This window comes from Sphaeramia orbicularis, chromosome 10 (genome assembly GCF_902148855.1).
Source record: "Sphaeramia orbicularis chromosome 10, fSphaOr1.1, whole genome shotgun sequence".
NCBI lineage: Eukaryota > Metazoa > Chordata > Actinopteri > Kurtiformes > Apogonidae > Sphaeramia > Sphaeramia orbicularis.
In genome coordinates this window covers 24,437,711-24,463,317 of record NC_043966.1, presented here as the reverse complement: position 1 = coordinate 24,463,317, position 25,607 = coordinate 24,437,711, and the positions used below count along the sequence as shown (strand labels likewise).

General features: G+C 38.4%; 1 protein-coding gene across 1 annotated transcript; it reads right to left on the bottom strand.

Annotated features, from left to right (window-relative positions):
• Positions 1-5,163: 5,163 nt before the first annotated feature.
• On the bottom strand, positions 5,164-24,621 carry vegfba (vascular endothelial growth factor Ba). Its single transcript, XM_030144748.1, has 8 exons — positions 23,337-24,621; positions 14,912-14,963; positions 14,622-14,818; positions 14,476-14,549; positions 14,352-14,387; positions 11,371-11,463; positions 9,645-9,854; positions 5,164-8,645 (listed from the first exon to the last, which is right to left on the bottom strand). The coding sequence occupies exons 1-8, from the start codon at positions 23,412-23,414 to the stop codon at positions 8,624-8,626; spliced, it is 762 nt and encodes a 253-aa protein (XP_030000608.1). The 5' UTR covers positions 23,415-24,621; the 3' UTR covers positions 5,164-8,623.
• Positions 24,622-25,607: the final 986 nt, after the last annotated feature.

Here is a 25,607-nt window from a genome sequence, read left to right as displayed (position 1 = left end):
GAGAGTGTCCCATTGCTATTTAATCATTTTACTCAGTATGGGCACATTTTGTCTGTTTGTGCAGTTGTATCACTAGCAATTAGGACAAGTCATGATTTAACTTTATTACTTTACAAAAAAGTAGTTGCAAAATATTAGGGAAATAATGCATATAAAGCATATTGCAGAGCAAGCTGTTTGTGTAGATGCTCAGTGCTCATCAGAACTGAGGCAGTCATTTATGAATGAAATATCCAAAAGAACCTGAAACAAATCTTTTTGCCTTCTACTGATCACTTTGGATATTGCAGTGCAAACATCATACATACTTAATTTGATAAAGGTGAAACATTAAGAACTGAGATACACTCATATTTATTTTTGATCTCTTAGATGCAGGAGAAAAGTGTGCAGACTGTGTATACTAGAGCAGGCTCAATGGATCAATTCATAAAAATATCTGCCAAGGGCAAAACTTGACGTGTCATTACTGATTAAAGACGCAATGAAGCTTTAGGTTAGTGGGATCAGAGGAGGAATGAGCAGACATGCTGACAGACAATGTGATTGGCTGCTGCCTCAGGTGAGTCGATGTGCAGGTATGGTATGGAGACAGATAACATCCAGCAGCCCCTCTGATCTCCTGGTTCTCCTACTGGTACCCACATCCTCTGCCTGACATGAATGAGCACGCCCCAACCACAGCTATGCCCTCACCTATATGACACCCGACTGCAACCCCCACCCCTCAAATGTTCACACTCATTATCTTTATACTTCAGTTTAATCCATCAAATTTATTTCTCACTCTACAACACTCTAACCTAATCTGTACTAACACTGTGAAGTCCTACATTTCAGAGCATGAATTTAGAAGCTCCAGTTATGCTATTATGCATTACATGTGTTGCTGTACGACTACCTAATTTCATCTTTTGTTTGTTTCTCTAGCTTGGTTTCCGGTGGATATAGATACAGACATACCTGGTTGACTGTATGTCCATTGCATGTTTATATGTTAATATGCTAAATTGTCCAAGTGTTTTTTTTTTCCTCTTACACTAGGCATCATTTATCATATCAAAGACTTTTGTTGGTAGATTCAAAATAGAGAGAGAGAAAAAAAAAACATGCTTTGGCACAGCTGCATAGGACCTAATGACAATTAAACAAAATTAAATCATGATTTTGGATTCATTTTTAAAGTGAAAAAACAGCTATATCTACTCAAGAAGCAACTAAACATATTACATTTTAGCAATGAAAACCTTAAATGTTTTATGGAGATTTATGTCCTTCAGTGTCTCAGTGGTCTGTGTTTCTGTTGAAGATAACACTGTTTGTTTATTCTGTAAAATGAAAAGAAAAAAAAAGTTTTGTGTTCACAAGAGATTTAAAAAAACATTCACTTTCCTGTCAGTTTAACAGAGACTATCACTAACATGCTACAAATCTTCTTTATGCTGCATATACAGAACTAAACCTGTGTCTGCATCTGTGTTTTATCTCAGTCCTTCTAACACTCCACACAGGAGAGCTGATACCATCTAACAACACAGGCTCAGGGGCCAGATAGCGTCCAGTACCTGCTTCAACACAGCTGCTGCTACAAAAGCAGGGAGGAAACCGTGGCTGCTGTATTAGAAAAACATGACTCTAAAAGCATAGAACACAAGGTGGAAAAATACAGGAAGCCCTGTTCACTGATACAAGTGTGAGAGATCGATGAAGTGACACAGACAATGTGAAAAATGTGTCAGACATGTTAAATGCGGATAAAACACATAAATGCAGAAAATGTAAGTTATAATTCTCACGAACGATCTAACACTTACAGAAGCAGCATTCTGCATTGTGTCAGCATTTTTATCACTTTTTTTTTCAATCGTTCTACAGTACAGTGCAAAATCCCCTTCACCTTTGTTCGTTGCAGGTTTGTAATGAAGATACACATTTATTTCTCAGAATCTTCATCAAATTTAAACAGCAAAGTGAAGGAAATATGTGCACAGTAATAAAACCCCCACAAAAAATAAATCGCTTCCGCAGGTGAAAGTCAGTATTTAGTGCAACCTCCGATTGGATTTAATACATCTTGAACTCGCTTGGTTCTCTTGGTCTTGAGGTTTTCTTTAATGTATGTGTGATATTTTACACCAAATATCCTTAAGAATGTCTCAAAGTTTCTGTTGGGCTGCCTTTTATCTTTTTTTCTATCCAGTTTTCTTGTTTTTTTAATGCTATTTACATATTTCCTGTATGTTCTAGATGTGCATATACTGATACAGAGGGAAAGACATGCTTATATATGCTCATTTTAACATTAATACAACTTTTTAAAAAAACTCAAAACTTATGGTGACATAAAATACATACACCATAAATACCAATAAAACACCACAAATATTAGCTTTAATGACCAACAAGAAACTTGCATTTTACATGAATTCCTTTGATTTTAGTTACTTTATGGTACTTTTACATTCTTTGCAGGGTATGATTTGAAATGTGACAAAATATTCACTTTATAAAACCAACAAACTATAGGAGAGGTGTCTCAGTAAGATGTCAAACCACCGCATACCACTGAAAATCTCCTACAGTTGTCCATTTGTGTTGAGGTCTGGTGAATCAGCATACTTAAGAAACCTTTCAGTGACCTTTAGTGTCCTGTGGATTGGGGTCATCATCATCCTAGAGACCACTCCCATCAGGTTGTTCCTTGAATTTGTCACCAGACTGTATGATGTTTTTTTAGAATGAATTTTTTTTTAATAGATTAGATTCCCAACAGTCCATCAAATATTTAACATGAACTCCACCAGCTGCAGAAACTCCATCCATTTTCCATTTCCATTACATTTGACATGTTATTCTCAGCAGCACTTTCATTCTCTCACCAGGGCAGTCACAGTTTGTTCATACTTCTGTATTTGTGAGTGGAAGACATAGACTGGTAAAGGGAGGATATTATCTCTATGTCATTCAGCACCTCCCTGGTGAACAAGGCTTAGCAGAGACTGTTTCTCCGTTCACTCTACGGATACTGTTGGAGATTTCTGATGAGCACAAAGCTTTTAAAAAGCAGATTTTGGTGTAAAGGCATTGTCTCTGTGTCATGATGTATGACTCACTGTCCCTTTCTCTCTCTCTCTCTCTCTCTCTCTCTAATCTTACAGCTATATTTAGTGCTGGCACAATGCCCCTCTAGACAGAGAGGCTGGCAGCTCCTCTCCTCTCCTCTCCTCTCCTCTCCTCTCCTCTCCTCTCCTCTCCTCTCCTCTCCTCTCCTCTCCTCTCCTCTCCTCTCCTCTCCTCTCCTCTCCTCTCCTCTCCTCTCCTCTCCTCTCCTCTCCAGTAAAAGTCACCATGACCAAATTACACTGCTGCTACTGACCATCAGTCATTACTGATAACATCACGCATACTTATCATTTTATGTTTTTTTTTTTTTTAATTCCCTGATTTTAGTCCAAAGTCTCCCCTTCAGTTTGAGGTGAGGAAACAATTGGCACTGAACATAATTTTGTGTGTAGAAAAAAAGCACAAAATTCAGGAGGTAAGTCTCTCACTGACTTATACTCACAATCTGCACAAATATCCAGACAGCAGTAGAAAAGGTATTCAGTGTCTTATTATATAGTGGTACAGTACATGATAAATGTTGTGGAAAATATACTTCATGTCCAAATTAAGCTGATGCTTCAACACATGACCAGAGTTTTAATGCTAGTGCACTCATTGTAAATATTTTATGGGCTGCTGGGTGTTTGAAACTATAAAAAGCCATTGAATATAATAATATGAAGATACAGTCTGGTAAAAAATGAAAGGAACACCCTGAGAGCTTTTTCCCAGGATAACCCCATCCATAGGGCATAAGGACTCACTACATGATTTGTTGAGCATAAAAATGAATCATATGCTATGGTCTTCGCAGTCTCCAGACCTCAAATCAAATGAATAACAATGGTTAGACACAGATTCCACCTCCATCAGTAAAACACCAAATGAAGGAATACCTTTTAGAGGAATGGTGTTCATCTCGCCAGTAAAGTTCACAGACTTATACAATTAATGTCATACTTTCTGTCTTTAATTTGACAGCTATCTGTGTATTATAAAGTGAATATAGATCATATACTGCAAACGATCTTGTGATGGTTAGAATGGTTGGAATGAAAACCACAATATTTTGCTATGAAATGCACGGTTGAAGATGTATGACAGCACACATGTGAGCACAAGTTCCTCACTGTATTTTTTTTATGGTATTCTTAATAGTTAAGTACATGACTAAACAAAAATTAATCATAAGAAGGAAACATTTTGCCTACTGCTGTGTTTCAGATGTGAATATTTTCTGTTTTTATCAGTTAGTTAGTGTCATATTTTGAGAGATTGGAATGTTACTTGACCAATAGAGAGTATGTGCAACATTTTTCCCATTTCCTTATATTTAATGAAGGAAGATTAATTGGTGATCCATGGTTCATGGGGTTCTGGATCCAATCAATGGGTCCATAAAGAAGACAGGAGGGTGAGGTTTTGTTGGACTTCAGGTTGTTAGAAGTAAATTGCATGTGTTAACTAGTTCACTGGATCATCGAAAATATATATAAAACTTTACAAAAGTGTTGAATTTTTGGAATTAGATTAGAAGAGAATTTTGCCAATAAATGTTGTCTTTTTTGGTGCATGGGTGTTGGAGGCCTCATCTGTTTTTTTAGGATCCATACAATAAAAACTAAAAAGGTTGGACTAAATTAAACTAATGGACTGTTGTAATTGTATTTGTATTTTTAATGGTTGTATTTTTCTTCTCAGACTGCAGATGTACTTGTGCAAACTGCTACTAAGCATCTTTTCTCTTTGGAAGAGATTTAAGTTTTTTGCACATGTAGTACATTTCATTTATTTCCCATCAGACTGCAGCAATGATCACTTTTGTTCTTTACCAACCTCTGACTCAGCAGTACAGTATGAGAGGAGGAGAGGGAACAATATTATGTCTCATAACACAACGCCACATCACACATACTCTGCCAGGGTGGCACTGTAATCAGAAATGACTGTTTACCTTTCATTACTGTCAAATGAGGGATTGAAACAAAGGAGACACTGGAGACGAGGTCAAAGCAAAGGAACGAATGGCCATGGGAAGAAAATGAGAGATTTATACAAAAAAATAAGACATTTCCTTTATTAACATCTGTAACATCATGGTTGTATCCTGGTATCATTTTCAATATATTTTTTACGATGCTGTATACACTTTCATCTGGACATAGAATCAGTTGGTTGGCATTTAAATGCTAATACAACATTAAACTGCATTGTTTTCTACAAAGACATCATATAGGGCACAAATGGTGTAGCAGCAAATAAAAAGAGTGTAGGTATTTCTTTATACATAGGCTACAGTAGTACAATGTATTTGCAGAAGAGATTCATTACAAAGTACAGCTAAAATGAAGTTACAAGTACATATTTACTACCTCATACACAAGGTCATATTTATTAGAGACTATAAATGTTATATACTATAGTATGGGGTCTCTAAAGGCTACTAAGACACTGCAGGTTTGAACAGAGCTACTTTTACAGTACAATGCACATTGTGGAGTCACAAAGCACACTGATGTTTGACACAGATTCAGGACATCTGACAAGTGATATTAATATGTCCACAGCTCTGTAACTCTAAGAGCTGTGACGCTGAAAAGAGCGGAGCCATCAGTAGAAGAAAGAATTGTTGTTAGTGCCATTATTGTCATTATTTATATTATTTGATGCTTTGGCAATATTCTTTATGACATTCATACCGATAAAGCGGAGTAAACAGAATTATTTTGAGTTATTTGAGAGTAATTTAAACCATCATCAGATTATTCAGGTAAAATCTGGTCATAAGTAGCCGTGATAATTTCCTGATATCTCAGTGGCACAGCTCTTCTGGTGGAATGTTCTTGTTTTTAATACATGTTTGCATGAGTGGAGTCCGTTTTTGCCCCCAACGGAAGTTGTTCCAGTTGACAATATATGCTTTGCAATCTCATACATAAGTGTAATCTGTACTGAAGCTCTTAGATTTCCCAACACATTTGCTTTTTCTCTCACAAACTATTATATAATAAACAACAAAGGCTGGGGATTTATTTATGCACATTATAAATGCATGTACAGAAATAACTGTGAGTGAGAAAGACACACTTTCTCAGTTTGATGCTACAAATGCTTTAGGAAACCCTCATCTGTTCTACATTTTCACACAGTGTCTGGTCTTTACTCAGAGGACCAGTATTGTGCTCCTCATGAAAAATGCTTGCCTTCAGTTTACTCAGACACACTCAGAAAACTCCTATAGGTGCCTCTAACCAGTGACAATCACTACAGATCTCCACACAAGAGATGGTGCTTATTGCTAAATGTGAATAAAAACATCATTTTTTAAAAAAGAGGTCTGAAATAACACAGGGAAAGTAACAACAATGCTCAAATACTTGGCATTAAAATGTTCTGATATAGAGGTAGTGATTGAAGCATTGATTGACAGGAATAACAAACAATGAACAATGGACTTGAGTATGGAAAAATAATCTCAGGAGAGTATAAATACAGAGCTTATCACACTTTCCAATGAAACAAAGTTCTTTTGTTCAAGGCTGTCGACACCAACAGTCATTCAGACTCTGAACAACACGCTGTCTCTGGGTGATGGTTCTCTAAAGACTGTTCTTCAATCATCAGCAACATATGACTCCTAGGGGAAAGTACAGACATAAAACATGAAGTTTTCCAACACATACAAAGCTACTGTTTACCTCGGAGCTAAGATGTCACTGGTAAAATGTTCTCAGCAAATCTGACCACAGGACACAGGGTTTGAATAGGCATCAAAATGAGTTTAAACGCCATTATGGCTTGCTCTCGTCTTCACATCAGCAGAGCTGCAGCTTTAACTCACTGCGTTGACTGACAAGTTGCTCTAGTCCTCATCCTTTCTGAAACAGTCACAGTTCAAATCCTCGTTCCCACCCTGCAGCCAACCAGTCATGAACTAACATGGAGTTAAACCGTGAGATTCAGTCAGAATATAAACAAGTTATGCTTCAAATGAATAATACTCTTTCCATCCTGGGCTAGAACATACAACAAAAACAGCCATGTTTTCCTTTCACTGTGCTGGGAATGGCTATTTGCTTGGTTTCATGGGCCACAGACAACGCTGCCCCACTGATTGTTTGACATACACATTATAATGTATATAGTGTCCATTTGTTAGCCGTCTCTGTTTAAATTCAATACATTTGGGTATCGGTTTAGATACTGAGTGTGTACATAGCTGACCACCCAGCGTGACTCTTTATGCAGTCGGATTAAAGATGAACAAAAACAAAACAAAGACACATTTGGCAATATAGAATATCTTTTCAATCAGCTTGACAGAATTATAATAACATATAAAACAGAGGCATATAATACAATATTAAGTGAAGACTTTGCAGTAAATTGCAAATATAAACAACTGATACATACTTGCACACTTGGTGTAGTGTGAACAAAAGCTTATGACTACCTGCAGTAAATTCACATTGCTTGTGTGTGAGTTAATATGAATGGATGTGTGTCTGCTGCAGCACAGAGTGAGTCTGTGTGTGTCTGCCATTCTGGTATAAGTGTGAATGTTTGTGTGTGAAACAGTGGACAACCGCCAGGCCTCATTATTGTCATTCTCCTCACTGCCTAAAAGAGAGGCAAAGAGAGGCAAAAAGAGGTAAAACGGCTGCTTTCAATCGTGGAGCCGAGGAAAGATGGAGACAAAGGGCTCAAATTAAACAAATGCCGGAAAGCGGCTTGGAGAGCCAGCCTGTGGTCATACACTTTGAATGAGAGAGAACGGCTGCAGGGATAACCCATCTGGGTCTTTCAGAGGGGAGACCACACAGATACACTCCATCCCTGCATTCAGCTCCACTATAGGTCCATGCACACAGGGGAGCCAGTTCATGTGCACGTCCCATGTTCTGATGGTTTATGTCCGCCTCTAATCTGTTTGCTGCTGTCTTTAAAATCCAACACAAACACTGGCCTTGACTTAACCCTGGAATCCGTCTCCGTGTGCAGTTTCGCTGTGAACAACATGTCAAAAATTCCACTGAAGCATCAACAAGTCAAACACCTGCATTGGACTGCTCCATCTCAAGTGTTTTAATCTTGTACAGTCATCCATGTTAGCACTGGTGAGTTCAGCTGCAGCCCAAAAAATCCAAACCAGAGCGGGACAAGAGTCTGTTGTGTCCTCCAGTACAGAATGTGTTCAGTTTTCATTTATTATCACCCACTTCTATGTTTCAAAGTCACTATTGTGCTGCTACTTTCATCCCTCCATTCATGGGTTGTGTTTTGTGATGCTACATGTCTGTACATGCATGTACATGTGGACTGACAGAAGCAGAGAAGATGTTGAACAGCAAATACACAGACATGTTGGTCTATATTCAAGCTGAAATGCAGTACTATTGTAGGTTGTTGTGTGCACATCTGCTAATATTTCCTGCAGTTCTGAGGTACTGGATGTCTGAGAGTGGGTGATGATCCAACAGGGATTTGGTGGAGAGAAGAAATGAAAGGGACAAACACATCATGTCTTAGTGGCATCACACCTGGAACAACAAAGAGAGGAAGGTTTTACCAGGAAATATGTACAACTCCAAAAGAAATCTGCAGAATAGTACATGAAAAATTATGTGCTTTTCTGCAACTACAGTAAGTAACAGTGAATTCCTGGTAGACATTTTTATTACGCCTGATGAAAAATGATGATCAAATTATGAGTTGAGCTATATATTACATTCACTTGGCACAGGATTAGGAAGAAGTTAGAAGAAATAAAATCAAAGTGACGTACTGATTGCTAACTCACATTTTCCACGCTGAGTATTACAAGAAAGCCTATGTTTAGATTACAGAAAAAACTGACCCAAATCTGATATTTTTACTCATAGGTGACTTCGATCTGTATTTTTTTAATGGTGTGAACAGTACAAATGGAATCTAGTGGTTTTGAATGTGATTTCAGTCCTTAATCACAAACAGGCCTGAACAGACAGATTGGTAGTTTTAATACCACTCTAGATCCAAATGTGTCATAATTCTGTGTTGGAGTCACTCTAAGAATATTAACAAGGTCAACAGCTCTGATGAAGGTAGGCAATGGTGGGACAGTAAGTGTGTTTACATATTCAATGAGCATTATGAAATTTTCCATTGGAAAATAATAAAGAAAATGCAAATAATTCACATTTTTATTTTTAAGGATTTTCATAAATTGGCTTCAAATTGACAGTTTGTGCAAAGAGTTATGGGGGCATTAGACCAAAAAATTTGGCTTTGTGTGATGTTTTTGTTATTACAGTTTTTAGTTTATGCATCAGTTTAGGACTGTGACTAATATATACTGGAATCAGATATTGGCCACATTAGAAAATAATGTCAACAGCCAAACAAAAATCTGATATGATAAATCAAGTCTGAGCACTTTGGCTTAGAGCTCAGTTTCTTACTGTATTACATCTTTCCTTGTCTTTGTATTTCAGATATTCAGATATATGTATATTTTTTAATAAAAGCACAAAGACAGGGCTCTTTTCTTGTAGACTGACCTGCAGCGGTGAGGGTTAAGCCTCCTGCCTTTCCGGCTGCAGCTCTCAGCTCTAATGGTGCAGTGGCACTGACACGACGTTGAGTCCAACACCCACTTCCTCCCTCTGCACGGCCGACAGCGGGGACCCGGAGATGGAGATGGAGGGGAGGAGGATGGAGCTGATGGAGGAGCAGAGGATGGAGGAGGAGGGCGTGATGACGCTGGGAACCTGGATGGGAGAGAGTAAAGAGAACTGTGTTAAGGCTTATTAATGAATTTATTAAAATTGAACACAACGCCTGTTCAAAAACACACAGTGCCAGATTGTGACAAACCCACACAATGCAGCGTGGGTGATGTGTCTGCAGTGATTCACGTGGGATACTGTTTCTGACAAACTTTCTGCTTTTGTGGTCTTCTGTCTTTCTGTCCGTTGCCATGGCTACAGTTGGTCAGTTTCCTATGAAGCCTTTCGTTTGTCCTCCACACACTCTCTACTTTTTCTTAGTCTGAGAAAGTTGCCTGCGTCAGTGGGTCCATTAACCGGAGCTGGTCTCGGTCCTTCTCGGAGGCCGACGGTCTTAATGAAGTTACTTAATGAGGCAGAGAGGGACCATCTTTGTTCAGACCCTGATGACCACGCCTGCCGCTGGCACCGATAGAGGAGGTGGCATTTGGGAGCAAATTACACAGATTTCACCCCTGCCAGAGTCTGAATAAAGCCTGTTCTGGGTGATGGATGGGTGCTGAGGGGCATCACACCCAAACTGAGCCACCTCTGGCCTATGGGGCCGGAAAATGACTGACAGCAAAGTGAAGGGGAAGCAGATGGAAAGAACTGGAGGGGAAAAGAGCACTACCTCTATTATTCTTCACTGCTCTTTAGCGAATCATGGGAATCGTGGTACACGTAGCAAAATGGCATTAAACTCATCTCTTACACCTTTTAGAATACAGTTGTTTTAATCTGTTGCTTTTTTGGGGTCAAACAGTAATGACAACGCAACATATTATTTACAAAGTACATTTACTTCATAAAAATTGTAAATATTTGTGACAGACCTTTATGTGCTGCTTCACTTTCCTGATCTACTTAAATGTAGATAAAAATGTTATCCTTTTTATAATACTGAATTTATTATAAAGGTTAAAGTAGTAGTTGTTTGGAAGATCTATTATAAGTTTATAAAATATGAAGGTTTTTATCATTTGCATCATTTATGGTCAGGTAAAAAATCTCAGATTAATATATCTCTACTTTAACTGTATACCTACAATCCACCTACTTCATTAGCTCTTTGCGTATTTATGTGTGAGACCTTGACTGCTCTAGAACAAATAGTCCTTCAGGAATAACGTAGATGAGATAACCTAGTTCTTTCTAATCCAAACATTCACCGTTAGACTGAAATCTGATTAAAACACCAACTAACAGAAGTTTCCTTTAACCTCCTAAGACCCTGGAAATGTCAGCAAAGTACAAGCTTTTTTTTTTTTTTTTTTTTTATTAAATAAGTGCCTATATTGGAAACATCATGATGCAACAGTTTTTTCAGATGCAGTTTTTAAATTTTTTATGGAATGTCCTTTGTGGTGGACAGTTTTCTTTTCTTTTTTTATTTTTTTGTATAAAGTTATGAAACTCTTGTCCACAAATGTGGACAGTGGGTCTTAGGAGGTTAAAACTGTAAAACTGTAGGAACAAAATAGAGTGGAAAGAAGTATGTAATAAATATTTAACCTACACAGCTCTGATGGGTTCAGCCGTCGTCTGTCTGGACTTCCCCTTCTCCTTTTGCTCCTTTTTCTTGTCTTTTCTTGGTGGTTTGACACGAGGCCTGAAATTAACAGACAAACAATAATATGATCATGCCAACGCTAAACCATTTGTGCACAGTTTTGACACTTGCTGGAACTTCTTATATATAATCAAATTAAATATAATTTGATTATATAATATAATTAAATATCCCCCTGCAACAATTTTTCCCATCATGTCCTTAAATGAAGACTCACAGCTGTTATTAAACATAGGAGGCTGATGGTATAAGTTTTATATAGGTAAGCTTACAGTGTACAGTTCATTGTGTTATCCTCTTTAAAATTTCCAGCACCCAGCCTCTGTTGACTAAAATCAATTTCTAAATATCTAGCGGTGCATCTGCAGCTCTGGTTTTTGGTTTGTGGAAGTAACCTCTCTTGTTTAATCTCCTCTAAACTCCATTAAACACTGTATTAAATTATGACCACAGTGTTTACCAGCGTCTCTCAGATAATATTAACAGACTGTGCTGCTGCTGTTGTCTTTAGAGCTCTGATTTACTCTCATGGATGCGTGACTTTGCTCCGTCAGTCTGTGAGAGAGCACATGGCCGGGGAGATAACATCGTCACTATGGTGACAACAGGATGCGGGCTGTCCCAGGGGATGCTGGGAGAGAGTCACACAGATGCTAACTCACTAAGGGGCACACGCACACAGTGGAAAAACACACAGGAGCAAATATTTACACATACATAAAACTCATAAAATACTTTTATACGTGCACAACTACATAGAGATTCATGGAAGCCACAGTCATATAGACACAAAATTGTGCTCACACATATACACACGTATGTACAGTAATTGTTTATTTATGTTCAAGTCCTAACAGGAAGCTTGGGGACATAAACATTTAAGATCAAATCATATGATTGTGTGGTCAGATTTGCCAGAATGAGGCACACACAAACAAACATCAAGGATCCCACAGCAGGGTCTGTGTTTCAGAGTACAGCTGTCAGTCCCAGATGACACCGGACAAAACCAAAAAACAGGGTCTAACCTCCCAGGTTAGTTATAGTTCTCTAACAAATTTAAAGCTCTAAAATCAATTGTTAGGATGTCAAATTTGTTTTTAACTTTCTCATCTACAGGCCAGAATTCATCAGGTCAATGTCATTGTTTCAAATCTGATTTGGAATCCTAATGGTTGTTACCTGTTGTCATAATCTGTTTCTAATGATTGCATATTCAATTGCTATATTGTAGAAGGTTTTTCTCTACCATTTTAGGGATTTGGTGCAGCATCACCACCTTACAAAAACGAATGTAAAATCAAAGTGGAGAACATCAAAACTAACTGACTTTTCATGCAGTGGTGTCCTCAGTGGACTTCTTTAGCAAGTTTTGTTTTTAAGCTTCTTAGATATTTGTTATCTGCTCTAATTTTTCCAAAATTTATGCACAGATACAGTAACAGTGGTCCAATTATCCACTGTGCATCTCTGTAAGAAACTTTCTCCATCTGTCTCCATTACACTTGATGTCTCATGAACAACTGAACAGAATGTCACTTGCCATGAAGGATGAACTGATTAGAATCAGTTAGTTAGTCAAAGGTCAAAGTTCAAGGTTGCCGTGACCTCACAAATCACATTTTTTGATTGCATCAGAGTGAACCTACAGCTCTAGTTTCTTTTGGAAGGAACCTAAACCTCAAAAAAACTTAGGGAAAACACTTGAAAACATATCAGTTATGCCTTTTGAAGACAAAGGAAATTTCTGAAACCACATTGTTTCTGTGTTCCAGGTCATCCACAGAAAAGAGCTCCATTCAAGAAAAACTTCCCAACAGCAACAACAACAATAAACACTTATACAATTGCATATTAATGATCAACACACTATGGAGCCAGTGCTTAATCTTGATCCATTTCTTTGTATTTTGATACTCAAAGAACTGTGCTACCTATTGAGTACTAGTTCTACCCAGGTCAAGTTGGGCAGTGCTATCTACACTGTTGCCCATAAAGTTGGAACAATTTTGTTTTTTAGGCACATTCTTCTATTTATTCCTATTTATACACATCAGTAATCACCTTTGACCAGGAGCAATGATTACATACTGAGTCCCAGTTGCACTCTATCAAGAACAAATCACATTATCACAATCATTTCATGAGAAGTGGTAACAACATTTTACTCCAACTTTATGGGCAACAATATAGTTGCATTATAGTTGCATTTCTTGACAATGTAGCAGAGGACACCAGCTCTAACCCATGGCAACTGATTCCAGAGTAGCAGCAAACACTTTGCTGGCCTAGACTACTAACCTTTTCAATCAGGGGTTGGGGATGGGATTATTGCGACCGAGTCTGGTAGCACCGTTGCTAGGAAAGGGTATAACTAATATTTTTCTGTAGACAGTTGGTGTCTGATAGCTATACTTACTCAAGAGACAAATACAGATATTCGTCATGACAATACTGTGACTAAACTGTTATGGTTTTCAAACTGAACCAGCTCCAAACTAGCATAAACCCTTGTTCAGATCTAACACTAAGACTGTATTGTTAGAAAGGAGGAAAGAGCAAAAAATGCAACATTTCCCTGAGATTTTAGACCATAAGTAGTTCATTTCAGATGTTTTGTCCATAAAGCACGTAACTTGTTTTCACAGTTTGCCATGAAAAACAACTAATAACTGAAACGCTCAGTGGACTACCTCCCCCTCATTAAAACATCTCCCGTAGAATTTTAAGTGCATCATTAGTGCAGAGCTGAGACACGGGTTGACGGAAGGGGTTTAATAATGTTATTATGATCAGAGGATTTTACTACAGCAACTCCCTCCCACATAGATTAACACAACACACAAATAACAAAAGGAAGATTAAAATCCAGAGAGAAAGAAGAAAGAGATGGATGGAGACTCAGAGAGAAAAACAAAATGCGATACCTTGCTTCAGGTGTTGCCTTTAACTGTTCTTTTAATCTGCACACAGATAAAACAGGTGTCAGTATAAAGGTAGAGTGAGGTCAGTGAACAAAAGGACATCATTGTTAGTGTGTGTTTTTATTACCTGCACTCACACTGGCTGTGTTCGATGAAGGGCAATTCAATGAGCTCGTGTTTCATGAAGGAGGTCCTCATCAACTGCAAAAACACACAAACATCAGCGACAGACCTACGCTAGTACAGGTGTGTAATGTATGTGTGCATGTTTACCTCCATGGTGAGCGTGTGTGTGAGCGAGGGAACACACTCCAAGGCCTCATCAGCGCAGCAACCGCCACATCGTCTCACCGAAACACAAGACGGGACAAACAAATGGTGTGTCTCCTCCGGCAGCTCCCGCCAGACCTCCACCAAAGTGTCTCGAGGTTCACAGCCACTCCGTGAATACACTTCCAACCACCGACGCACTGGACAAAAACAGAAACATAGATTAATTCATGACTTTATTTTAGTGCTGGAATTACACGATTTTTTTTTTTTGCAGTAAACATAAAGATTACCTTCTCGTCCTTCCCTGGATTTCGGGGAGTCTGCTGGCCTCCAGTGAGCGAGCTACAACATAAAGTAATGAATAATTTTGTTTGTTTAAAATACATTTTATGGTGTCATTTAGATGCTGTATTAGCAGTCCACCTAAACATGGTCTACTAGTAACGCAGTCTATTCAGTGACAGTGAAAGAAACCCTCAGTTTTTCAAGACTGTGTTCACCGACGTTCCCCATCCAAGTAGGTCGAGCTTGTTCACTTGTGCCAAGAGGATTGGGAGAAACTTCCAAAAAAAAGTGTGCTAAGCTTGTAGAATCATTCCAACTGCATGATTGTGAAAAAGTGTTAAAAGTCGGTGAGTGGAGGGAGGCGTGGATGTGTGAGACAGGAGTTGTTTAAGGACAGCCATGAAAATGTAGAGTGACACACAATCACAAAGCATCAACACTGCACATCTGAAAAGTTTAGTTTGGATATTTTGTACCACTGTGAACAGGAATAGTAGCAAGACATACTTTAGCCATGTACGAAATTTCTGAAACATTAAGTATCGTTTAAATTTAAGCTACATTTACAATATTTTCACTGTTGTACTTTGACATGAGCCATTTCCAATTGGAACTGAAGCCATTTCATCAGCATTTTCAAAGCTACTAGAAATCGCATTTTTTGCCTCATAGAAACACAACATTGATCAGTTTGTTTTTCTCATGTTAAAGGTGTTTTAATTTTCTTCAGATACTTCTTAAACATGATAATCCACATCCAAACTAATAAACAGATTATTTAAACATGAGACAGGCTGTGTCTGACATTGGAATGTTCATTTATCTAATTTCTAACTTTTTAACTTTATAGCTGTTTGTAGTGATGATACATTAACCATATTATCACACTGTAAATGAACTGATCCCTGGTTCAGTTTAATCTGGGCTGAGACCATTTCATTTGGTTGGAAAATGGACTGTATACAATTAGAGGAGCTACACAGGTTTCTGAACTGACATTTGGAAACTAGTAGTTTGCAATTCGACTCTCACTATGTTGGTTTTTAGAGCCAGAAATGACCATATTTGGAAAAAAGGGGCAGCCCCAAGGATTCAGAGGTGAGCTAATGCTAAATGCTTACTGACTGAGTAAACTCCATCAAACACTGTCTATTAAAGTAATGTTACAGTCTTGTAAGCAAAACCAATTCACCACAACTACAGTGGAGTCTGTCAGGAAAAATGTATCTTATTAAACAAACTGAATCTCCAAAAGTTTGAGTCATCAGACAAATGAGTTTGCATATAGACCTGTCAATCAGAATTTGGCCTGTCATATTCTATTCACCCTGATGTCCAATGAATAGAGAAAAGACTTAAATATGAACCATCAGATTAGTTTTTATAGGTTTCAAATAAAACAGATGATACAAGAATGAGAAAATCCCACAAAAAAAATCAGTATAAGTTGAATGTATGTCTATGGGAGCCAGGGTTTTTTGGTGTCCATTAGCAGTATGACAACTTTAAGATACTTCCACATTGGCTTTATTCTAAAGATGAGGTCTTTGCCCCTTAGATTAACTTTGCTATGGTGCTATGAAATGGGGTTGGATCAAAAAGCCCTGTGGACCCCATATCTGGACCAAACATGGTGGGTATGAAAGCTCAGTCATCAAGGGTTTTAGAAAGTTCATGACACTTTAAACAGTAACCAGTATGATTAGTTGGTTTCAACCCATGAAATACCAATGTTATATATTTAAATATGAATATCATTGATGTATTTGGGCATAGTAAAATCATATATCTTATAAACATAATTTAGTGTCTAGTGCCTCTTTAATAAATGAATAAATCACTTTTTGTTGTCGAATTTTGTGCGTAGATTGATGAGAAAATCTTGTGAGTCTGAACCCTGACACTCATTATTTTTTAATTGCTTAATCTTCTATAATCCTCTGTCCCAGCTGACAATGGGCAAAGGCAATTAAAAGTGCTTCACAACTTTTGATCTCCAGTAACATGATGTATATTCCTGAGTTTACGGAAATATTTGGTGTTCACCCCCACCCACACCTCTCTCACCCAAAGAGGAGGATAAAATAAATAAATTAGACGTCACACATTCCTCAGGAGTATAAACAAAGGTTTTACAGCTAAAATCCAAACACAAACTATGAGACTACACTCCTGGCACAAGTCTACGGTCAGTTTGGTGTTGTACAATGGGCGGGGATTGATATTCAACAGATCTGACACATTTATGCCAACGCCTATGTATGCATGACAAATTACCATAAAATATTTCGATGTGTGACAGAAAGAGAAAAGACAATGATGATCTAAGATTTTGCAGACTGGCCTCACATACAAAAATCATATAAGAGATTTAGAAGCACATACTCCGCTATTTTTCTCTGCATGAAAACAATGATCGTGTATGTTTTCAACAGCTGTCAAGAAGACATTTCACATGAACATTTTTTTTTTTTAAATTATGCTTATAAAAGTTGCTTGTTTAAAAAAGTCAGTGATATGTCTTTGGAGAAATTGCAAAAGACAATGAAACGTTTTGACTTAGTAATACACAGATTGTCTATCTGTGTATTACTAAATTAAAACAATCTCAGAGTGAACATTGAGCAGTGTTAGGGCTGATTGGCTCAATAAACAAAAAAAAATTTACAAATTACCAAAAGTGGGTCTTTTCAGATCCAAGACTATGGGGTTTCTACAGATTTCACAAAGTGTAATTTAAGATTTTTATGTCAGTTATCAACTTGATATGAAGGAAAATCACAATTCCAGACTCACTTCACATTCAACAGGAACATTCAACTTCTCCCTTAAAAGAAGGTTTTTTTTTTGGTTTTTTGAACAGTCCTAATATGTGTGATCTGGTAAACGTTGCCTGGGCTGCACACTGGGCACAGTTTGGATTAGTGTTGTAACATTGCCATCGATTTCCAAAATCACATTTAAAAGCTTTAAAAATAAAAACCTTACATAAGATCACATTATTTGATTTTAGACTTTTTTTTTTTAAAGAACTAGAGTAAACCCTGGACTTGGACTACCAGGAGCTGATTTGAACAAACTGGACCTGCTACCTTTGCCCTCAGATGTTATCTGGTTGTGTTGTTTAACAGTGCCGGTTGTCCCGCAGGTGCAGATAGTGAGAGTCTCCACCACTGATTTCTCACCTATTAACTGTTAGTGTGTGAATCTGGGTGTCAGCAACTAATACAAGTGGTTTATGAAGCAACTATGTTATTCTTCTGTCATTCTGACTCAAATTTTATAGTTACATAGGTTCTTCTTGTTTTTATGTTAGCATTTACACATTGTACATTTAATTTCCTCCAATCACATCCATGTTGGAAAATCACACAGAAAGAGAAACTGAAATAGCAACACAATCACCAGGAAAAATGAGTCATGAGATGATGATATATCCTCCAGATCCACACAAAATGTAGAAATAGTACTGTTACTGATATTTACTCAGATTCATCGACATTGCACAGTGATGGCAGAGAAGTCATATAGTTTCAGAAAATGGCAGCTTGAATCAGTCATTAAAATATTCTCGGGTATAGAAAACTTAACACACACTGATGCATAACTGATGAATTGCAGTAACTTTTGTGGAAACATTTTTGAACCATTTTCCAATTAGGCTCTGGGAAAAATGAACAGGCAGCAACAACATTTCTAAATATGTGTAGTGTTTTAACATTTTTGCTTTCATCACTGGCAGGAGGAGGTTAGTAATCTGTAAGGATTAGGAAAAGACCCAGGTTTGGTTTAAAGGTTCAGAGTGTAATATTTACTGACATCTAGTGATGAAGTTACTGAACACCTCACCATGTCTTCTCCCTGTTCTACGGTTGCCAATAAAAATGCAAAAAAAACCCATTTAGAAATAGTATTTTTCTTAAAGGGGCCATATTCTGTTAAACCCACTTTTATTAGTCTTTGGTTCATTTATTTGTGTATTTGGACCCTAATAGTTCAAAAAGTTTGAATTTGAACCCTCCAGGGGCTGCAAAGTTATCTTTATATTAATTTTGGCAAAAATCGAGTGGATTTCTACAACCTGTTTTAATTCCTGTTTAATTTGTTACGTCTATAATTTGTTACGTCACAACATTTGCACGTATAAGGTCAAGACTTCTGATGAACATTTCTCCGAGTACGACATAATTGTTTGTCAGCAGCAGCGATTGTAGTCCATACTGAAAATATGTCCAAACTTCAAGCTGATTTCCTAAAATGTTCAGTTGTTGGTCAAACGGGACAGAGCAGCACAGCCAACAACCTGGAGGGGGTGGGGTGTAAAGAGGCTCATTTGCATTTAAAGGGCCAGCGCTCAAAACAACCTTTCTGGTGTCATTACTCAGAAATTGGGTTGAAGATGGACCTGTGGAGTTTAATTAATGAAGAATTCAAACCCAAGCATAGTATTTACCATGTGTCAATGTGAACCTACTTCCCCCCTTCTCCCCCTCTCCCCCAGTCTCTCTCTATCGCTCTCTCTTTTTCTCCTCCTTTACTCTCTCTCTTTAACCCCAACTGGTCAAGGCAGACGGCCATCCTCCAGGAGTCTGGGTCTGCTCGAGGTTTCTGCTGTTAAAGGGAAGTTTTTCCTCGCCACTGTCACCAGTCACAAGTGTTTGCTCCTGGACGATTCTGTTGGGTTTCTGTTAATTGGCTGAGAGTCTGGTTTAACCTGACTCTATATGTGAAGTGTCATGAGATAACTTTTGTTATGATTTGGCACTATATAAATAAAATTTGATTTGATTTACAGATTAAGTAGACCAGAGGGAAATGTTTTAAAATGCTTAATTCCATTTTTAAAAAAAAGCAAAATATCACTCCTTTAAGTTGGATTTTAAATCAAAGGGACATTAACTCAAACAAAGTATGTGACAGTAAAGCTCCTTAACACTGTTCTGAACAAGTGCAAAAACATAGCAGTGCAACATGGTGGACCTACAGAAATAAACGTGATGATTTGGTTTGATCCCACAGTAATGAAAACATACTTATGAATATTATATTCATTTCTGTGACTCGATCACCATAAATGGTTGTCAATCTTACACACTTTTCAACCAAGCCAAGTGTTATCTTCCCCTAAACTGAACCATAAAAAGTAAAAGGAAAATATTGGACTGACACTGATATTAATATTTGTTAATAGTTGACATGTACCTTATAGGTTAACTGGTCAATGTAAATCACCCATAGGTCTGAATGTGAGAGTGAATGGTTGCTTGACTGTATGTATTAGCCCTGTGATGAACTGGTGACACGTTCAGGGTGAATTCCGCCTTCACCTGGTGGTAGATGGGATAAAATCCAGCACCCTAATGACCCTCATGAGGATTAAGTGGTTCAGACAATGGATGGATGACACTTATACCCTCATTTGTGTGCAAAATTTACAAAGTTTTCTCATTAAATATATAACAATAGGTTAACTTACCTAACTTATTTAAGGATGAACATAAATACAATCATTGGGAAGAAAGGTTGAACATAAACATAACAGATAGACACTGGTCACTCCAATCAATGAATTGACATGTTATATGCTAATACCAATACTGACTGATATGAACAAAAATGGGTCTATTCCTGGGTTGTAAGAATATGGCACATGGGCATTTTTATGCTCTTATTTTATTGGTCCAGCCTGCTTGGGATCAAATTGGGCTGCATGTGGCCACTGAATTAAAATGTTTTTCTTGTCTTCATGTCTTTCTTAAGTGTTTATTCACCATCTGTTATAACATTATCCTCTGTATTTTAAAGGTTTTAAATGAAAATCAGGTATTTTCCTATATTTAATTTACTGTGGATCATGTGGATGTTCATGAAAACACAGAATAAAGTTGAGGGATATTATGTCAGAAATAAAGAAAACTGAAGAAAAAGTGACTTTATCAGGAAATCTATCATTAACTGAATACAAAGCCAGTGTCTCCATCCACTGTCATTTATCAAATTACATGAGTTTTACTAGTGAATCAATGTTGTAGAAGTTGACGGTGTTTCCACATTCACTGCGGAGCCTCTGAACGTCAAAATGGGTCATATCTGATGACCATGAAAAGATGACAAACTGTATTTTACACCAATTATTTGCATGTATTGATAGAATTAGTGGATCAACAGCTATTAAATATATTATATAAGTAGATGCTTTTGGTTGCCAGTGGCTGTTTGGGTCTTTATGGGTTAATAATGCATCTGTGTATGTTGTGATAACACATATGCTTAGTGGCAGAAAATGTATAATGAAAACATTTTATTCTTGCAAGTGTGTAGTTAATTTATAGCTCTCTCTCTCTAACACACAAACACATTCACTGCTGTTATTAGTCCTATGTGAGTGAAGACCAAGGCCACTTGTAAGGGAATGTAGACTTTGTCCAATTGCCCCCTTTTAACTGCTCCACCCCCTTCCAAACACACACACACACACACACACAGGCCCACACTGACTCTGTGTTAAGTTGGGACTGAGGCCATTTTGTGAGTGGCAGGATGTAATCAGAAGTAAGTGTGTCTTTTCTGCATCAGTCATTGAAACCTCTTTTTGGCAGCTTCGTGTCCTGGCATACACACACTCCTAACGCCATCTGCACTGGCATAGCTGCCTGTCTGCTGTCGAATGCATGTCACTCCCAGAGCACACTGTACAGATATCTACGTGAGAGAAAATGTCCCGACGGTACAGCTGTAGCTCCAATCTCACACTGAGCTCCATCTCTACAGGAGGAAGAGGATGACCCCTTTTTCAGAGGAGCTGTCAGAGAAGCAGACAGCGTAACAGCAGAGTGTGTGAGACAGTCAGGTAAGGTCGCTGATGCTACGTGCCATGTAGTGTCTAGGAAGATGAATCACTAAAACATACAGTATACGGCAGCTCGGAGTCAGCACTGATCCCACACTGCCTCCAAAGCACTGCCTGTTCCTGATAGGAGCCTCCAGATATAAATAAAAAAGCAGCACATGTATGTCTGTGTGAAAAATGAGCCCATACATCACATCGAGAACCATTTACTGCACTGTATAAAAGCCTCCTTTTACATCACACACAATCAGACTAAAACCCACAAAGAAATATCAATAGCACTCTGTTGTAAGTCTCTTGCAGTGTATAAAGGCTGATGTAGACTGACAGCTCTGGACTTTAAGATCAGCCATCAGAAGGACTTTTAATTCATCATGAAGACACTAAGGAGAGAGAGCTGCTTAATAAGTAAATCTAGCCCAGATGTACAGCCGCTTCTTTCCAGAAGTGGTCAGTGAAGGGTCATCCTGATTAATTTAGAGCCAAAAAGGTAAAATATGTGTTTTCTAGAAGAGTAATTTCCATAATCTAGGGTAAAAGATGGACTATAATTGAAGGAAAGAACTAAAAATGTATTTATTACGCATTAATAAAACCATTTGTCACAGCTTATTCAACATTCATAAAGGAAACAATGTTGGAAAGTGTATGTCTTCAACTGGACCAAACACATGATGTCTGAATTAGGTCTGGTCCATTAAAAAAGTGGACACACATTGAAATAATCTTCATATTTCTCCTCAAGTCACCTGATAATCACTAAAGCAAGGCTGTCACAATCCATACGCTGAAATGAAGTCCATGAATCAAATATTAAAATATATTTTGCTGTCTGTTTCATTACCATCATCAAACACAGTGAATCCTATGGAGTTGTAACTGCAATCAGATAGAAAGTGTCCAACAACATAACAACACAACCACACTGGTTTGATAATGTGATGGTGGACATAAACCCCTAATCCATACCATGAGAATGACAAACTGAAGGAAAAAGGATCACAAAGGGTTAGGCATTACTGCTTCAGTACTACTGATTCTAAAAGTCTGTGAACTCAAATGAAGGGAAATAACATATTTTCCCTCTTTAGTATTTTGATGAGAATGGAGAGTGATGTCCATTATGTTGGTGGGTCAAAGTCTCCTATAAGTGTTTGGTTATGTGTACGATTCATTTACATCAAATCACTCAGTGAGCCCTCATGTCCCATGGATGTGGGCTTTGCCATCTAGGAGGAGGCCACTCCCATCAGGTTTCTACATTAATTTGTCACCTATCTGCTTATAATGAACATGTAAAGACACAGAGATAAAGGGAAAACAACACATTCAGTAAACAGGGCACCCCAGATTAAACTTAACACATGGCAGCTTTGTAGTGCTGTGTTCAGTCACTGGACCTAAAGTGACAGATGTCATTGACCTAGGGGATAACTCACCGAGCTTAAAGTCCTAAATGTTCTCAACCTACACAAAATCCTACAGAATTCAGTTCTAATCCCAGTCAAATGGTCTCCAAAATAAGCAGGGCTGACCGCCTCAGACCTGCAGTCCTCTGGGGTCAAGTGGTCTATACATACCTTGGCATGGGACGTCGGTATTCTGGTGAGCAGCAGGAACTGAAACATTCCTAGAATAACTTGAAGCATAATCCCCATTGTGCAGGAGTCCAAGGGGCACGCAAAAATATTTTTGGACCAATCCAAAAAACACACAAAAAGAGAAGGGTGGCTTTTCTGTCGCGTCTGTGCCCGACCAAAGACGCAGATATCCTGCTTTCACTCTCCTGTCTCCCTTCCTTGAAACGACACCCAGGGTGGCATCTTTAGTTTCAGACCAAGAACTTTATGTTGTTGCATTTAAGGGAGAACACACCAGAGGTCAGTCCCTGATCTAAACTCTAATGATACTTTGTTATAATCGATTATTTACTGATAGTGTTGCGTAAAATGACCAAATGTTGGATCTTCTAAGAAAATGTCCCATCCATCAGTCACAGAGCTGTTTGACATCTAATCTTTACATAATAATCCTCAAATCTTGATATTTTCATCCCTCTTATCTAAACTTTAAGTGATGCCTCTCCTACATTTCTTTTAGGTACCGTCAGTTTATTGGTCGGGGTCTGGGAGGGGGAGTCCGGCGTGGCGTGACTGACCATCCAGATTCCCGCTGAAACGTGGTGCGATCATAAAATCCTCTCTGTGGCTTGTGGAAATCGCATCATCTAACTATAGGACGTGTCTCCGGCGTGGATCGGACGCTTTTTTCGGCCGTAAAGGGTGACAGTGCCGCATATTCCGCTCCCCGGCTCGGTCACAGTCTCTCCACACTGTCGCTCCCTCTGAAAATGTGACGTTTCCCCTCAAGGCGCATCTTCTCGTTTTTTCATCCCCTCAGAAATAATACTAGAATAATCCTCGCCGACATGGCAGAGCGGCTCCGGTGCAGGAGGGTAGTCCGGAAATCAGACAGTAGAGGTCTAGAGGGTTCAGTCTTCAATTGTTGTTGTGATCAGTTTCCTCATTTCCTTTGCCCTTGAGACGCACGCAGCGTAACCATTGCGCTGCCAACTTTTTCCAAACGGGACAGGCGCACTGGATACAGGTGCATTGTTTCTATTGGTCCTAAAGCGGGGGCCGGGGGCCTCCGAGGCCCCGCGGTAGAGGGAAGCGGGTTGACGCCACCACTGAGGACACTGAGGTCACGTAGAATATTTGGCATCGCGTTTTTTTTGGGGTTTTTTTTTTTTTTGAGCCTATGTTCATCAGCGCGTAATGAACAGTGCGCACATTTGCACTGTTCTCCAGCACTGTGGGCCAAAAATTAAATATGGATTTCATTTGTGTTTTAATACCTTAAGTCGGTTGCTTTTCTGTTTTTCCCTTGCACCTGCAAATTAAATTATTAGAACATCTCTAATGGTGCATTGCAAAACCCTGCAAAACATTACACGCAGGTTTACAAGAGAAAATAGATGATGGGAACCTGCTTAATATTTTTTTTTATTACTTTAAAGGTTTGTAGAGGATGGAAGCATTTTGTATTTCCATCAGAATTTGATAAAATGGGGGAATAAATTTAACAGAAAATACAAGAACACAGTTGCCTGAATAAATCATAGAAGATTTTTATGTGACGATGAGGAATTTGAACTCAAGTTTAATTTATTTTTATAAAACTAGGTTGGAATCATGAACATTACCTTGTTCTGTGTGATCACATAAATTGAATTTTACTGATTGGAACAATTATCTGAAGTATGTGTCCTGAGTTTAATGTTTGGGTCAGACTCACATCTCAGGAGCCCTGTTTTGTAACATGTCATGTTATTTATTATTTATCAGGTCAATGATTTACCTTTGATACAGCTCCATAATCACTATTGTTTTCATGTCTGACACAGAGCACATTATGACAGTGCATGACCTGAGGTGTTTTCTTTCCAGCTCATTTAACTACAGATAGAAAGTCACTTAAAATGGTCATCATAGCTGGTTTTCCTGTAGTAGTTCCCCTCCCATGAACCTTGTCTTCTATCAGCGTGTGGAGACGCACTCACACCAGAATCCCAGTCATTATGTGGTGTTTGGGTTATGACAGGCCACTCAACCCTCCACATGAGGGTGAGGGTGTCTGTGCGCAATGCGGGGATGTGCTATCTACTGCTGATGTCTGAGCACGAGGGGCCCTGGTGACAAGATGGAACACCCCCCCGACACATTCACATGCAGCTCTGTTTTATCGTGCAGGTTCACTGCACAGTTATGTAAGCATTGTTTTAAAAACAAAACAAAAAAACATGAATCCTATTTTCTATGATGTGAACAACAAACAAGGACCTGAATGTG